Source organism: Physeter macrocephalus, chromosome 1 (genome assembly GCF_002837175.3).
Source record: "Physeter macrocephalus isolate SW-GA chromosome 1, ASM283717v5, whole genome shotgun sequence".
NCBI classification, from domain to species: Eukaryota; Metazoa; Chordata; class Mammalia; order Artiodactyla; family Physeteridae; genus Physeter; species Physeter macrocephalus.
In genome coordinates, this window is record NC_041214.2 from 48,466,053 (window position 1) to 48,483,884 (window position 17,832).

The 17,832-nt window shown below is 36.3% G+C and overlaps 1 protein-coding gene across 4 annotated transcripts in view; it reads right to left on the reverse strand.

Annotated features, from left to right (window-relative positions):
- Positions 1–17,832, reverse strand: part of TOP2B (DNA topoisomerase II beta) — a 66,861-nt gene that overhangs the window by 32,317 nt on the left and 16,712 nt on the right. For 2 of the 4 annotated variants that reach the window (XM_024115155.3, XM_055080489.1), the window contains exons 2-8: positions 13,499–13,654; positions 12,547–12,637; positions 11,158–11,221; positions 5,635–5,780; positions 4,703–4,800; positions 3,782–3,994; positions 217–390 (exon numbers count right to left, since the gene is read on the reverse strand). In XM_024115155.3, coding sequence (XP_023970923.2) covers positions 217–390; positions 3,782–3,994; positions 4,703–4,800; positions 5,635–5,780; positions 11,158–11,221; positions 12,547–12,637; positions 13,499–13,654 — 942 coding nt within the window. Of the gene's footprint in view, positions 1–216; positions 391–3,781; positions 3,995–4,702; positions 4,801–5,634; positions 5,781–11,157; positions 11,222–12,546; positions 12,638–13,498; positions 13,670–17,832 lie in introns of all 4 variants that reach the window. The other 2 variants (XM_007114400.4, XM_028490334.2) reach the window with 1 other exon arrangement.

Genomic DNA, 17,832 nt, shown 5'->3' on the forward strand with positions numbered 1-17,832 from the left:
CGCGCAGGCTCCAGACGCGCAGGCTCAGCGGCCATGGCTCACGGGCCCAGCCGCTCCGCAGCATGTGGGATCTTCCCGGACCGGGGCACGAACCCGTGTCCCCTGCATCGGCAGGCAGACTCTCAATCACTGGGCCACCAGGGAAGCCCTATTTTATTGTCTTTAATGAAGCACTGTTCTACTACTGACTTGGAAACAAAGAACTAGTGTACTTACTTTTGTTGTTGCAATGCTATTTACAAAGCTGATTTGCTGGAATCCTTTTTCACTCAGTGTGAGACAAACATCCCATCTTTCATTTGCAAGTTCATGAATAACTTTTAGGGCGACTCCAGTTTCATCCAACTTGTCTTTCACATAAAGATCTACATAGCTGCGAAATCCATTTACCTAATAATTTGGAAAACAAAAACAAGAAACAATTTCTCTCCTACTGGCAGCTGAACTAGGTGAATGCCAACAGGTACTCACACTCTCATTTCCCCTCATTCACAACACCTCTCAATCTGCAGATCCCAACCTTATTCTACTCCTTGATTTCTGCCCTTTAAAAAGGAATTCATTTCCATAGGTACTTGACAAAGAGAGGTTATGAAGGGACAGCTGGAGAATTAAATTATAAAATCTTTCAAAAGTTTAAATTTTTAAAATGACCAAGTACACCTCCAGTTTGAGTTGACATGTAGAGGACAAAGAAGAAGTTTTCTTCTCCCTTACAAGAAAACAGCTGGTCAGATGACAAATTTTTTATGTATCTTCAAAAGCTTGAGATCACTGGACAGCTGGCCATCCTAAGTCTGAAGAGAGACAGGTGTCTGTAGGGAGACACAGAACCTAAGCCTTTTGCTTAACTGGGACAGGAGCTACTTGGTTATATAAGTCCATAGGAGCCTTAAGCCAGAGCTTCTGATGAACTGCTACAGGACACATGTGGACTGGTGTTGAGTGTGTGAAGAACTTGAGGGCTGTGGTCAAAGGGTTCCTTACTCTTTTCCAGTAACCGTAGAGCAGGTTTTCACAGGGCAGATCAGAGAGAATCTAGAACAAGTTCCCCCCATGGGGCCAGCTGGGGGAGAAGAGCAGCCACTGGGAATCCCACCCAGACCCCCAGACCCATCTCCCTAATCAAAAAGAAAAACAAACAACAACAGCAGCAAAAAAAACCCTTAATCCACAGGGGGAAGGGCACTGCCAGAAAGCCGTGGTGAAGTATCTCTGCAGCTGGCATGAAGTAATTCTGCCCCGGGCCACCCCACCTCACCCCCATCTCATTTAAGTTTACATTTTTAAAAGGCTTATTCTGCAAGGCAGGGAGCCTAAAGGATACTGAATCAGAACACTGGAGGTTACCTGTTGCAACTAGGGCAAGAGAACAGAGGACAAAGGGACAATCCCCGCCTCCAGCAGAGGGGCAGACACTCTTGTGAATGCCAGACCCCTGAGACACGGGCTCACTGTGCGCTCTGAAGCCAGAGACTTAGTCAGACGTGGGGGTCTCCACAACCTACAACCGGGCTAGCAGGCCTCCGATAACAACAGTGGTTCTCAGCTGGGAGAGCTACACGAGACAGACCCTCCTTGAGGGGCAGCTCCAAGGGAAGGCCCAAAGCGAAGAGAAGGGACAAAAAACAATCTGAAGTATCTGGTGCCCATAGCAACAACAGACTGCAAACACGGCCCAGTCCCTGTCCAGATTAACATAAACCCTCACACTAAAGCCTAGGTACTCCATATCTACTACCCTATACAACATAGCTGCTTTTCAGCAGAATCTTACAAGGCATACCAAAAGGCAAGAAAAAACACAGTCTGAAAAGACAAAGCAATCATCAGAACCAGACTTAGATGTGTCACGGATGTTTTAACTATCAGATAAGACATTTAAAATAACTATGGCTAATCTGTTAGTCTCTAGTGGAAAAGGCAGACAATATGCAACTTCAGCAGAGAAACAGAAGCTTTAAGAATGAATCAACTGGAAATCCTAGAAATCAAACACAGTAGAAGAAGAATGCCTTTGGCAGGCTCAGCAAAAGACTTGAAACAGTAGAGGAAAGAGATCAATGAACTTGAAAATACAGCAATATAAACTAAAACACAAAGAGAAAACACAGTGAACAAAGCAGAGCAAAACGACCAAGAGCTTGGGACCCTACAATATACGCATAATTGGAACACCAAAAGGAAAAGAAAGAAAAGCATGTAAGAAATATTTGAAGAAATAACAGCCAAAATTTTTCCAAAATTAGTGACAGACACCAAACAATAGATCCAAGAAGCTCAGAAAACACCAAACAGAGTAAGTACCAAGAAAACCAAAAAAACACCACCAAAAAAACCAACCAACAACAAAAAAAACCATATATATATACCTAAGCATAGCATACTCAAAAACCAAAGACAAATAGAAAATCTTCGAGGCAGCCAGAGGAAAAACAAACACTTTACCAACAGAGAAAGAAGTATATGAACTACAGTAGAAATCATGCAAGCAAGAAGACAACAGAGTGACATTTTTAAAGTATTGAAAAAATTAAACTGTCAACCCATAATTCTACATTCAGTGAAACTCTGTATCCTTTGGAGTGAAGGAAAAGAAGGACTCTCTCAAACATAAACTGAGGGAATCTATTGCCAGCAGACCTATTCTACAGAAAATAAATATTAAAGGAAAATCTCCAGGCAGAAGGAATATGATTAAGATAAAAAACTTAGATCCACAAAGAAATTAACAGCATTGGAAATGGAATAAATGAAGGTAAAATATAATTCTTTATTGTATTTTTAATTGCTCTAAAAGATAACTGACTGCTTAAAGCATTAACAACAACATCACTAGTTATGGAAACATTTCTGCCATCATTTTTTCAAATATTTCTTCCACCTCATTCTCTTTCTTCTTCTGTTGTTTATAGAACATGTAAAAGTGAAATGTATGATGTACTGTTATAAAGTCCTTCCACTACACATGGGATACATGCACCCCTATGTTCACAGCAGCACTATTCACAACAGCAAGACATGGAAACAAGTCCATCGACAGGTGAATGGATAAAGAAGATGTGGTACATGTATACAATAGAATACTACTCAGCCATAAGAAATAATGAAATAATGCCATTTGCAGCAAAGTGGATGGCCCTAGAGATTATCATAAAAGTGAAGTCAGACAGAGAAAGACAAATATCATATGATATCACTTATATGTGGACTCTAAAGAGATGATACAAACGAACATATTTACCAAACAGAAACAGACTCAAAGACTTAGAGAACGAACTTGTGGTTACCAGAGGGGGAAAGGTGGAGGGAGGGATAGTTAGGGAGTTTGGGATTGATGTGTACACACTTCTATATTTAAAATAAAATGCCTTTCCAGGAAAAAGTAAAGTCCTTTCATTACACATGAAGTGATAAATTATTTGAAGGTGGACTCAAATCATTTACAAATGTGTATTATAAACCCTAGGGCAACCACTAAAAATGTTTTAAAAACAGGTATAATAACAAGTAAATAAAGGAGATAAAATGGAATCATAAAAAAAAAGCTCAATTAAAACCAGAGAAGGCAGGATACAGGGAAATAAGAAACAAACAACAAATACAATGAATAAATAGCAAGATGGTAAATTTTAATCCAAATGTACCAATAATCACTTTAAATGTGAATCATCTAAACACACTGGTTAAAAGAGATTAACAGATTAGATTTGAAAAGCAAGATCTAACTATAAGCTGTCTACGAATTAACAAAGCATTAACTATTTTAGAAGACACTTACAGGCAATTTCTTTCCATTAAACATAACCTTGACTCCTTTGCATGAACCAGCCAAATCATAAGCTCTTCTGGTCATGAGAGCCACAATGTCCTTGTCAAGTTTCTCCATCTTAAACTTGGACAGATCTGGTTGGAATGTTATGCATGTGTAATCTTCACCATCAAAATGTTTAATTTTGGCTTCAGAAGTCTTCATCATATTATTCATCCATGTCTTTAAAAGAAAAAATATTCAAATATTTCTATAATGCTGCTATATTTGATAATACATAAAGACTCAGCTAATGAGATAACACTCATTTACCACAACTATATCCGTTTTCCAGCTTCACAACAAACCAAATTCTTAAAACTGATATTATAAATGAAAAAATTGTAAATACTACTATTATAACTTCATGCTGAAAATAAGCAAAATAAACTGCACAACTTTATACATTGTTAGTTAAACATCTTTCAAATTCTTCAACATGACCATACAAAATTTTACAAAAATAAAAAGGTATGATGCTTTTCCTGACAAAATAATTTTAGCCTATGTAAAATTTCAAACTATTTTCAAAGGTCTACAAAAGTGAAATATAAAATTTTGAAGTGTAAATTTGATGAATCAACAAGGAATTTTTCAAACATGCTAAGCGGATGTATTTCAATCTGCCTATGAGGGTCAGGACATTTTCCCTATTGCTTAAATAGGTTAAAGGAAAAGTCTGTTAAGTAAAGCATTTGTTTTAAAGGAATAGGAGAAAGATAGGTTTATGTAAAATATCCCAGGCATTCTGAAGTCTTTTTACTCTGATTACTTGCTTAATGCTTTAAAAAATGTTATATAGATTATCATTGCAATTTACCTAAGGTCTATTATCTTTGCAAAGCAACATGATTATTTTAAAAAATAGAATTAGGCACATTTCTATCATACCTGCTTAAAACTATGTTTGTATTCTTTGCAAGCAGTTTCTACTGTAAACTTTGTACTGAAAATATTACAAAGTTTTGCACCATAACCATTGCGACCACCTGTAAAAACAATTAAATGTGAAAGGTTTAATGAAAATGATTTTAAAGAAACTTTGTTAACTCACCTACCATACAGCAGGTCTGTTGCAAAACAGTTTCCACTTACTGAAATAATCAATTGATGATAATGCAAAGTATATTTAGATTTTTCATTTAAAGAAAAATACAATTAAGATTTAGCACATATAGTAAAATTAAAATATGCATTTTTAGATTATCTTCATCACAACTTCAAAAACATTCTTTGTATCTCCTATAATTCAGTAAGTCTATGTATGAAATCTGAGCTTTCTATCAAAGTTACTTCTCTATTACAAAATTTTAATCTATATAACTTCCTAGAGCCTTGGTTTTGGAAAAAAAATTATCAATCTACTTAGGAAATGTAAATAAGTAGAAAAACATCTGGTTTTGGTCAAAGCACTTTCAACTCTATTCAGAGTCTAGACTTTCAATCTTGACCCTCTTAAAGAAATCAGTTTAAAAGCAATTTAATTGATACCAAAAGACATGGTGCTTATGTAAAAACAAATTCACATAAACAGGAATCATACACATCTTATTTTCATCAGGACTCTAATTCAAAACCCAAACCGTTAGCCAGGTTAGAGCTCCAGGAGTTCTAGCAGAAGTCAGCATACTACGAGAGTTAAGTCTCTATCAGACTATAACCAAGAAAACAATTAAACATGATAGTTTTTAATATATTAATTCTGAAAAGGATTTTCTAATAAAACTATACAGATTTCGTTTTCTGTAATATTTTATATAGAAATAGTAAGAGAGGGCAATATTTTTCAATAAAAATTCTGATCAGCCTAAATCAGACTTTACCTGTTACTTTTTTCTCATCATCGTCATAGTTACTGGATGTTAAAAGCTGTCCAAAAATTAATGCAGGAACATAAACTTTCTCAACTTTGTGTTCTACTACCGGAATGCCTTTCCCATTATTCCAGATGCTTATAATGTTAGATTCACTGTAAATAAACAAGCAGAGTTTAGAGCTTAAAATAGTTATAAGCTATATCAATTAATTTACATCCAAAGTAATGTAACCCAGAATAAACCTGAGTTTGCCAGCCATTACCAATTGGGAGACACTCACTCGTCTTCCAAGAAAATACTTGCTGAGGACACACATTTCTATCCCTGAGTCAACTCAAATTAGGATCACTAAGATCTGCAGGTAATACTGCAAAATTTCTCAGGAAAAGAAACTCTTCTCAGTAGTAAAAGCAGTGAAGCTTTTATAAGAAGCCAGCTATCAATTTCATTTTCTTTTCATACATATTAGCCATGATCTTCCTGCTTCACCCTGCCAGTCAACCACCTGTGAACCCGGGCTCTGCAGGGCCAGTGGCCATGGCCATTTTTATTTCCTACCTGACTGCTGAGCAAGGCAGACAGAAAAGGAAAAATAGCCTGAAATGTACTCCATTCTCCACCTAAATGTTAGAGGGTTGCTTGTATTGTGGCAGTCATTGTTATAAACTAACTTTAATGGTTTTAAAATATGTTAAGTATTACCTATTTTAGGTCTTTTAGGTTTTCAATCACAAAACCATCCATTTTAGTCCTAAATGGTATGGAGTAGAGGTTCCTACAGTTAACAGCAACTTGACGTAGGCCATAGTCCTGACGGAAAATTTTGCCTACCCTACTGCTTCAGGGTAGTATATATTACGATGCCTTTACCCACTTAGCCAAACGTGCAAAGAAACACAGCTTCACTGAGAATTACCTTAAAAAGCTACCATTTGCCAATCTGATTCACAATTATTCTTAGACACACTGTTTCACTCACACATACATAGCTTAATCTCTCTAGAGTTACTAAAAGTAGTTATTACAACTAAAAAAAAAATGTTATAAAAGCCAAAATGAAAATCAAAGATCCAGGAGGAAATTAATTAAATTTTTTAAAGTTTAAGAAAAAGAAACTAAAAAATAACACATCATCTTCTTTGCCTCGCTCTACAATATAGGTTCAACTCTCTGAATCGCGGAGACTCAAATTTTGATATCATTTTTATTCATATCTCCTGATCATTCTCTAAAGTCGTTTAGTCAAGACATTAATTTGTCCTATTAGATTCGTTTCAGCAGTATCCAACCTTTCTTCATTCCAAATGCCAGTATAGGAGTCTAAATTAGCATCACCTTAAATACTGTTACTGCAACACTGCTAAAAAACAGAGCTAGCCACTCCCCTTAACTATATTTTGAAACCACAGCTCTCCTCACACTACTGTTTGCTCCAGGACACATCAGTAGTTTAAGTGTCTTCTATTGCATGTTCCAGGCCCGTTATCCAAATCATTACTTAGAGTCAAAATGAACTACCACTATTCTGCAACATGCACCCTATTTTCCTGCAGGTCAGTTTTATTACTTGTCCATGTTCATTCCTAATTCTTCCATTTCTTTGTTTATTGGTCTTTCCCTTGCCTATACTACCTTTTCTCTCTGTCTAGCCAAATTTTACCTTAACTTCAAGGATCAATTTATAACTTCAGTTCTCCCACAAGCCTTTTACCCAGCCTAAAACAATGTTTCCCAACCCTCCTTATATTGAAACTTGCAAAAAAAATCTGAAGTATTTACGGGGGATCTCGGGACATAATTAGGTTAGCTCACTTGTGGGTAAACACTCTCTACAGAATACACAGCTGAATATTTAAGTATGTAATGGTTTCAAATTAGCTACTGTACTTTACCTTGTGTGTCTTAAATGCAGATGTCAAAATAGTGGGCCTTAGAAACAAGGGCCATGTATTGCATTACTTTTTTAGACTTCCAAATGGTTTCTAGCTTGGGCTTAAAACCTGTAACTTATTAAGCACTTTTTTTTTTTTTTTTTTTTTTTTAACAAGACACTTCATGGAGTTTAAAACTATAGAGAAGAATTCTGAAGGAAATGAAGAAAGACAATGAATGGAAAATTACAAATATTAAACATCTCAGAATGACACAAAAAGTCAACAAACTCATGAGAAAACCCTTAAAATTTCTTCATCCTACTTAGTATATGTGGTACTATAATTAAAATAAGGCACTTTGTAAATGCATTATCTTCATCACAGTTTCAAAAAATGAGGCTTGATATCAAGTACATTCTATAAGCCTGTATGAGTATGAAAATGAAATTTTCTATCAAAGTCACCTATTACAAAATTTCAATCTATTTCACTTCCTAGATCTGGTACTTATTTCTATAATCTCTAAACAATGATTCAGAATTCTATAACTATGTTCTTTGCTCCATCAATAATCTTCACAGAACTATTAAGAATGATGTCCTTGAATAAGCTATAAATAAAGTTTTGAAATAATTAAAGCTAATGAGAAACATGGAAAACAATCTAAACATCCGATATTCATTAGCTGGAAAGAGGTTAAACAATGATGACATCCTGACATAATACAATACTTAGGAACATTAAAAAGAATTAAGTAGATCTACATAAGTTAATAAAGAAGGCTGCCCACAGTATGTCAAATAAAAATTGAAAGATACAAAATAGTATACAGAAGGCGATATTTTAAAAATGTATACATATATGTACATATATTTCAGTATGAGTATGTATTATTTTTTGAAAGCTACAGCTTTAAGGGTTTCAACCCTGAATAAATAAGAATATTTAAGCTAGAGAAACAGAACTCTGGTTAATGTGCTTTCCACAGTTATTTGATTTTAATCAAATAGATGCCAACAAATAAGTTGTTTCAATAACAACTAACCATTATGTTATACTATTTAATGGGTTTTAAGCTCCCCTGTAAGAAGTTGCTTCAAATTCTTTCTAGAATTGCTGTCCAAATTCTGCATGGCATCCCTTGCTAATCTATTCCTACTTTTTTGTTTGTTTTTTTGTTTTGTTTTGTTTTTTTACAACCATGGCTGTTTACTTAAATTTTATTCCCACGTCACAGAGTATTATCAAAAGAGGAATAAGAGCTAAACTGTGCTGTGTATCCTCTACACTTAACCCATTAACTATCAAAATTTAACCTCTCTTTTATACAAAGAGTTCATGTACACACATGCACAAAGAAAAATAAAATCTGCTATACAAAAATGTTAAAAAGAATGAAACCCAAAGAATATAAAAAATGGACAGGAGAGAAAAATGGGTCAATAAAATAAACAGCCTAACAGCACTTTTCCCCATCTGAATTCTGCTTTAAAATGACTTCTTAATTTAGAAATCTAACTTATGCAAAAATTGCATCTCTGAAATAAAATTTATTTTAATAAAAGTAGCATGAATTCTGTAATATATGTAGTAAAGGAAAAACATAAGGAATGAATTTATGGGAGAATATTCACAAAAGTCAAAATGTTATTGTTGGGCTTCCCTGTGGCGCAGTGGTTGAGAGTCCGCCTGCCAATGCAGAGGATACGGGTTCGTGCCCCAGTCCGGGAAGATCCCACATGCCATGGAGCAGCTGGGCCCGTGAGCCATGGCCGCTGAGCCTGCACATCCGGAGCCTGTGCTCCGCAACGGGAGAGGCCACAACAGTGAGAGGCCCGCGTACCGCCAAAAAAAAAATGTTATTGTTAAAATTAACAAATAAAATATAAATAAATAATAAAATATAAGGATCAGCAACATGCCCCAAAATGGTTGTCTGTTGCAAATTTTAAATATGTGTGTGTATAAAATATATTTTTTAATTAAAGGCAGGAGAAAGATTCAAGAGTCTCATCAATAATTTATAAACAAAAGTAAAATAGGAAAGGAGAGGTGAAAAATATACTACCTTCACCCTTTTTTCCTTGGAATAGTCAACTATGAATTTTTGTTTTATATACATATTTTATATGAAATAAAAGAACTTTCCAGCAGAAGCAGTTAAAATGACTTAGAGATAAATAAGAAAAAAGAAACTGTTATCTGATTGCCATTAAGAACCAAATAAATTTAGTTAAAATTCTATGACACTCTTATACTCACACAAAAATGTCTGCTGAATGAAAAGGGAGTTAGAAAGAGAGCAATAAAGGCACTAGTTACATAGAATTACTTTGTCCCAAATCTGTAATAAACGTAAAGTAAAGCCTGCCACCAAGAGTCATTATTTGGTCTACAGAGCTGTTTTATAACTCACTTCTTGATCACTTTGTTATGATGGGGTTCTATCTAATCTTTTTTTTTTAAAGTCCACGTTGTTGGATCAATGTGGTCAAAACAATTAAGATAAAAGAACCAAATATCATAACCATGTTCACCATGAATGTATTTAAAAAAAGGCCTTCTTCCTTAGTATTTAGAGTCTTTCAGTTCTGATTTTTAAAAAAGCGTAAAGATAGCAAAAATTCAACATCTATTACTCCTTACTAGCTCTCCTAAAACATAATAAATGATACCATTTTTAACTGATAATTTCCTAAATATGGAAGAAAAGAAATCCTGGCAGCTAAAATTTCCTTTTAAATGTCTGCCTATGTTGCAACTTGTAAGTGCCCTGTGCATCTTACCATACAGATTCTCAAGAATTTATTTGTTGTAGAAATGATGCAAATGAAAAACAAATAAAAAAAGAAAGGAAGAAAAAGAAAAATCAAGAACTTCAACAGTATAGTTATGTGGTAATATTTTCATATAAGATACAGTCAACTTCACGGTATAACCAAATATAAATTATATTTTTATTGTATCATTTATCTTAACCATGTCCTTAAAATTAGATTACTGACAGTAAGGCTATAACTGAATTATTAAATTTTCATGTTAAAATCATGCTAAATTACTAATTATAAAGGATAAATGTAACATAATATCTCACAAAAGCATACTGGTGAAAACAGGATAAAGTTTTAAGTTAGAAATACTTTATTTTCACTCCCCCTCAGTCCTCCAAAAAAAAAATCACTGTAGTTATCAGCTGAACACCTGGTATATATATTCTATAATACCAGCAGTTCCCAATTTACAAATGTTATAAATGGAAAAGTCCAAATGTTGGTTATGAAAAAGTAAATTTAACCCATAATATAACTGGAATAGTACTAACAATAGCCCATAGCCTTGAATACCAAAGCAAAAATAAGAAAAGACTGATTATTCTAGCAGCTGAAACAGTATCCACAGCATCAAAGAGGGAGAAAAATGGTCTCCAAGCACTCTCATAAAGAAGTACTGAATAGTTTGGAGAAAAAGATCATTAATGATAGAGGAAACTATAAGAGGGTAGCATTCTGGCCAAAAGAGGGAAAAATAACAAGGTCTCAAGCAACAAGAAACTCAAGAGTACTAACTGTACACATTATTCCTTTGAGGAATGTTTGAAGTTGAACATCTGAATAAAACAACTTAGCATAAAAAATTAAACTTGAAATATACTTACGGATCAATAGAAACTTTAATACAGGTCATGTTCTTATCCCTCTGTTTATTGTCAGCTGCATTAACTACAAAATTAAATATTTTGGTAAGTAATAAGATATATAAAAAGTTATAATAAATAAACATACAAGGACATACATAAACATACAGCTACATGTGCATCACTACTTAATAAACATTTACATATGGTAATAGTTAATGAAAATAATACTGCTAACTTCTAATACAAAATCTTATTTTCCAAATAATATTCTTAAATTTTATATCACACCAAATTACGGTTATGTCTTCTACCACAAAACAAGGGGGGGATGATTCTATGGTATATAAAAACAAATTAAGTAAAAACAAACATCTGCAGTTTACAATCCCCTATCCAGGTCTAAAAGTAAAATATCAGGTTTAATTATATTTTATCTTGGCAACACATAACTACTTTCTCTTGCTCTCCTTCAATAAACTAGTGATTTTATAGACAGATTGAGCTGAAACCAGTTATTTTTGAATTAGAAAAGCACTCTTTAGCATCTTTAGAAATCAAAATTTTAAATTCTATGAACTATAACTGATAATACTTGCATACATTAACCACAGCTTCAGTGGTTAGCTAGCTGTCAAACTGAACTTCAATCACAGAAGGAATACGTTCCTGATAAACACTGTGTAACCTAAAAGTAAAACTGGCAGATAGTTGGCAGACAAGAGTGAAAAGTACAAAACGTTAAGTAACCAGTTTTACTCTCCTATCCTTTTCCCAAAGACCAAAAGAAGCTTCAAAAGACCCAAACAACCCTGTAGGAAACCTCAAGTGGCACTGATGAGTCTCTATAGAGAATCCTTGGCTAAAAACGTTTCCAAAGTGCAAGCCTGCCTTAGGAGTCAATTAGGTATCCACACTTCATTGTGATTTAACTAATCATGTGATTTGGAAAGGACAGAGGTATTTGGAACAATGGTTGTTAAACCTGGTTGCCCAATAGAAATACCTAATGTGTTGGTGAAAAACCCATTTTTATGTGTCTCAACTCAAACCGACTGAATCTGCAAGGATCAGGCCCCGGAATCTATATTTTTAACGTGCCCTCCCCTGTTGACCGGAATGTGAGGAGCCCCAAGATGACTGCACATACAGGACCATACAATGACCCTGGGATTACTGATCAAATACAGCACATGCATTTTACAGATGAACAAACCAAAACATAAAGACATGATGTCCAGAGATATGAACATATTACAGCAGGTAATACAGATTTTCTGAAGAACATTTATACTCAGCATAAAAACCAGAGATATGCCTTTAAAATTTATAAGTCTGGCTTTACATATATAGGAACATTATAATGATATCAATAGAAACAGATGCATTAAATCTTAAACAAGTACTCACCCAAAATTTCATCAAAGATCTTGTATAAGCCCGGCACAAAGGTAACTTCTCTGCAATTCATTCCTACATCTTCATCATACACCCACATGAGCTGCATTGAGAGAAAAGTTCAAAAGAACTTATGGAGTAAAATATATTTAACATCAATTTTACAAAGCATAAACCCCTATTTGTCATTTAGTCTGTAAATACTTAGATCTTCAAAGCAGAAAAACATACTATTTCAGCTGCAATCAACCTCGCTGTATTCACCTTCAATTCAAATAGCCTCAAAATAGAGAAATTGTTCATTTTGTATCAAGTCTGTATTCTTACTCATACATAAAGTCAGCTTTAATATAAGGTACCAAAAATTGTTAGAAACAGTATTTAAATAAAATAGGAAAAAAATTATGTTTACACTTTTACTTCACACATTATATTTTTCTGTAGTATAAGTAGCACAGAGTAAAACAGTATGAATGTAACATGATTTTGGAGTCAAAGACACCTAGCTTTGAATCCCAGCTCTCACTAGTTGAGAGGTCTGAGCAAGTTACTTAAATTTATTTAAACTTCAGTGTCCTCAATTATAAAATGGAGATAATAGTACCTACTTCACAAAACTGCTAGAAAAAAATTGCTATGCGTAAGCCAAGTCCATAGTAAGAATTAAACGATAGTCATCAATGTGTATATATAAATTCTAGAATTTAAAATAAACCACAGCATGAACTTCAGAACTTTTAAAAAGTTCATATAGCACCATTTTACTGTATACTTCTCAGATAGTTTTTAGCTCCCAGTTTTTTTAATTTCTAGTGAAAAATTAAGACATTTCTACCTCTTAGATCTCTCTCCCTACTTTCTGTTATTACCAGAGACATGAAATTGTGTACTCACAGAGCATATACTTACAAAATTTTATTAAGAAGTAGATACACATCTAATTTCAGTAAAATTTAATAATTACCTGTGTCAATGGCTCCACCGACCCAATGTACGTATCAGGACGAAGGAGAATATGTTCAAGTTGTGTCTTTTTCTGATACACTCTCTCGACAGACAACTTCTTTGAAGAATCATTTTTGTTTGCAGTTTCTGACTCTTCTTTTTTTGCAGCATTGTTCTGATCAAAAAGAGTCTAAAATTAACCAAAAAATCAAATTTAAATAACCTACCAAGGGGTAAACTAAAATGTATATGGACACATAACATAGGTTTTCTCTTTAACAACAAAATTATCTTTCAGGCTCTGATTTTTAAGTTCTAAAGAGAAAACAGGTCTATTTACTGAAAATCTACTACCTTTTATAATATAGTGTGAAACTGCAGTTTTGACTGAGCCCAAAAAGTAGGTATACATAGTCACCAGAATAGCTAGAACAGCCTACAACTATTCAATCAAGAAATAAATATTGGAAGAGCTTCAGGAAGGCAGAAGAGTAAGACGTGGAGATCACCTTCCTCCCCACAAATACATCAGAAATACATCTACATGTGGAACAACTCCTACAGAACACCTACTGAAGGCTGGCAGAAGACCTCAGACCTCCCAAAAGGCAAGAAACTCCCCACGTACCTTGGTAGGGCAAAAGAAAAAAGAAAAAACAGAGACAAACGAATAAGGACAGGACCCGCACATCTGGGAGGGAGCTGTGAAGGAGGAAAGGTTTCCACACACTAGGAAGCCCCTTAGAGGGCGGAGACTGCGGGTGGCGGAGGGGGCAGTTTCGGAGCCACGGAGGAGAGCGCAGCAACTGGGTGCGGAGGGCAAAGCGGAGATTCCCGCAGAGAATCGGAGCCGACCAGCACTCACCAGCCCGAGAGGCTTGTCTGCTCACCCGCCGGGGCGGGCGGGGGCTGGGAGCTGAGGCTCGGGCTTCGGGGGGCATATCCCAGGGAGAGGACTGGGGTTGGTGGCGCGAACACAGAAGGGGGCTAGTGTGCCACAGCTAGCCGGGAGGGAGTCGGGGAAAAAGTCTGGAGCTGCCGAAGAGGCAAGAGACCATTGTTCTCCGGTGCGTGAGGAAAGGGGATTCCAAGCACTGCATAAACGAGCTCCAGAGATGGGTGCGAGCCACGGCTATCAGCGCAGACCCCAGAGCCGGGCATGAGACGCTAAGGCTGCTGCTGCCACCACCAAGAAGCCTGTGTGCAAGCACAGGCCACTATCCACACCTCCCCTCCCGGGGGCCTGTGCAGCCCGCCACTGCCAGGGTCCCATGATCCAGGGACAACTTCCCCGGGAGAACGCACGGCGCACCTCAGCCTGGTGCAACGTCACGCCAGCCTCTGAGGCCACAGGCTCACCCCACATCTGTACCCCTCCCTCCCCGCAGCCTGAGTGAGCCAGAGCCCCAGAATCAGCTGCTCCTTTAACCCCGTCCTGTCTGGGCAAAGAACAGACTGCCCTCAGGTGACCTACACGCAGAGGCGGGGCCAAATCAAAAGCTGAACCCCGGGAGCTGTGCGAACAAAGAAGAGAAAGGGAAATCTCTTCCAGCAGCCTCAGGAACAGCGGGTTAAAACTCCACAATCAACTTGATGTGCCCTGCATCTGTGGAATACCTGAATAGACAACGAATCATCCCAAATTGAGGACATGGACTTTGGGAGCAACAATACATATATTTTTTTTCTTTTCCTCTTCTGTGAGTGTGTATGTGTCTGCTTCTGTATGTGATTTTGTCTGTATAAGCTTTGCTTTTACCATCTGTCCTAGGGTTCTGTCTGTCGAGGTTTTTTTGTTTTTTTTAGTATAGTTTTAAGTGCTTGTTATCATTGGTGAATTTGTTTTTTGGTTTGGTTGTTCTCTTCTTTCTTTCTTTTTTTTATTACTTTTAAAATTTTTTTATTTTTAATAATTATTTTTTATTTTAATAACTTTATTTTTTTCTTTCTTTTTTTCTCCCTTTTATTCTGAGCTGTGTGGATGACAGGGTCTTGGTGCTCTGGCCAGGAGTCAGGCCTCTGTCTCTGAGGTGGGAGAGCCGAGTTCAGGACATTGGTCCACCAGAGACCTCCCAGCTCCACATAATATCAAACAGCAAAAATCTCACAGAGATCTCCATCTCAACACCAAGAACCAGCTCCACTCAACGACCAGCAAGCTACAGTGCTGGACACCCTATGCCAAACAACTAGCAAGACAGGAACACAACACCACCCATTAGCAGAGAGGCTGCCTATAATCATAATAAGGTCACAGACACCACAAACACACCACCAGATGCAGACCTGCCCAGCAGAAAGACAAGATCCAGCCTCATCCACCAGAACACAGGCACTAGCCCCCTCCACCAGCAAGCCTACACAACCCACTGAACCAACCTTAAACACTAGGGGCAGACACAAAAAACAATGGGAACTACTAACCTGCAGCCTGTGAAAAGGAGATCCCAAACACAGTAAGTTAAGCAAAATGAGAAGACAGAGAAACACACAGCAGATGAAGGAGCAAGGCAAAAACCCACCAGAACTAACAAATGAAGATGAAATGAATAACTGAGGCAGAAGAACGGATAAGTGACCTGGAAGATAAAATAGTGGAAATAACTACTGCATAGCAGAAAAAAGAAAAAAGAATGAAAAGAATTAAGGACAGCCTCGGAGATCTCTGGGACAACATTCAACGCACCAACATTCGAATTATAGGGATCCCAGAAGAAGAGAAAAAGAAAGGGACTGAGAAAATATTTGAAGAGATTATAGTTGAAAACTACCCTAATATGGGAAAAGAAATAGTTACTCAATTCCAGAAATCGCAGTGAGTCCCATACAGGATAAATCCAAGGAGAAACACGCCAAGACACATATTAATCAAACCACCAGAAATCAAATACAAAGAAAAAACATTAAAAGCAGCAAGAGAAAAAAAAACAAATAACAAACAAGGGAATCCCCATAAGGTTAACAGCTGATCTTTCAGCAGAAACTCTGCAAGCCTGAAGGGAGTGGCAGGACATATTTAAAGTGATGAAAGGGAAAAACCTTCAACCAAGACCACTCTACCCAGCAAGGATCTCATTCAGGTCCGACGGAGAAATTAAAAGCTTTACAGACAAGCAAAAGCTAAGATAATTCAGCACCACCAAACCAACTCTACAACAAATGCTAAAGGAACTTCTCTAGGCAAGAACCACAAGAGAAGGAAAAGACCTACAATAACAAACCCAAAACAATTAAGAAAATCGTAACTGGAACATACATATCGAAAATTACCTTAAAAGTAAATGGATTAAATGCTCCAACCAGAAGACATAGACTGGATGAATGGATACAAAAACAAGACTCATATATATGCTGTCCACAAGAGACCCACTTCAGACCTAGGGACACATACAGACTGAAAGTGAGGGGATGGAAAAAGATATTCCATGCAAATGGAAATCAAAAGAAAGCTGCAGTAGCAATTCTCATAGTAGCAATTCTCATATCAGACAAAATAGACTTTAAAACAAACTGTTACAAGCGACAAAGAAGGACACTACATAATGATCAAGGGATCAATCCAAGAAGATATAACAATTGTAGATATTTATGCACCCAACACAGGAGCACCTCAATACATAAGGCAAATGCTAACAGCCATAAAAGGGGAAATGGACAGTAACACAATCATAGTAGGGGACTTTAACACCCCACTTTCACCAATGGACAGATCAGTTCATCCAAAATGAAAATAAATAAGGAAACAGAAGCTTTAACTGATACATTAAACACGATGGACTTAACTGATATTTATAGGACTTTCCATCCAAAAACAACAGAATACACTTTCTTCTCAAGTGTTCATGGAACATTCTCCAGGATATATCATATCTTGGGTCACAAATCAAGCCTTGGTAAATTTAAGAAAATTGAAATCATATCAAGTATCTTTTACGACCACAATGCTATGAGACTAGATATCAATTAAAGGAAGAAATATGGAAAAAATAGAAACACATGGAGGCTAAACAATACATTACTTAATAACCAAGAGATCACTGAAGAAATCAAAGAGGAAATAAAAAAATACCTAGAAACGAATGACAATGAAAACACGATGACCCAAAACCTATGGGATGCAGCAAAAGCAGAGGCTAAACAATACACTACTTAATAACGAAGTGATCACTGAAGAAATCAAAGAATACCTAGAAACAAATGACAAGGGAGACACAATGACCCAAAACCTATGGGACGCAGCAAAAGTAGTTCTAAGAGGGAAGTTTATAGCAATACAATCCTACCTTAAGAAACAAGAAACATCTCAAATAAACAACCTAACCTTACACCTAAAGCAGTCAGAGAAAGAAGAAC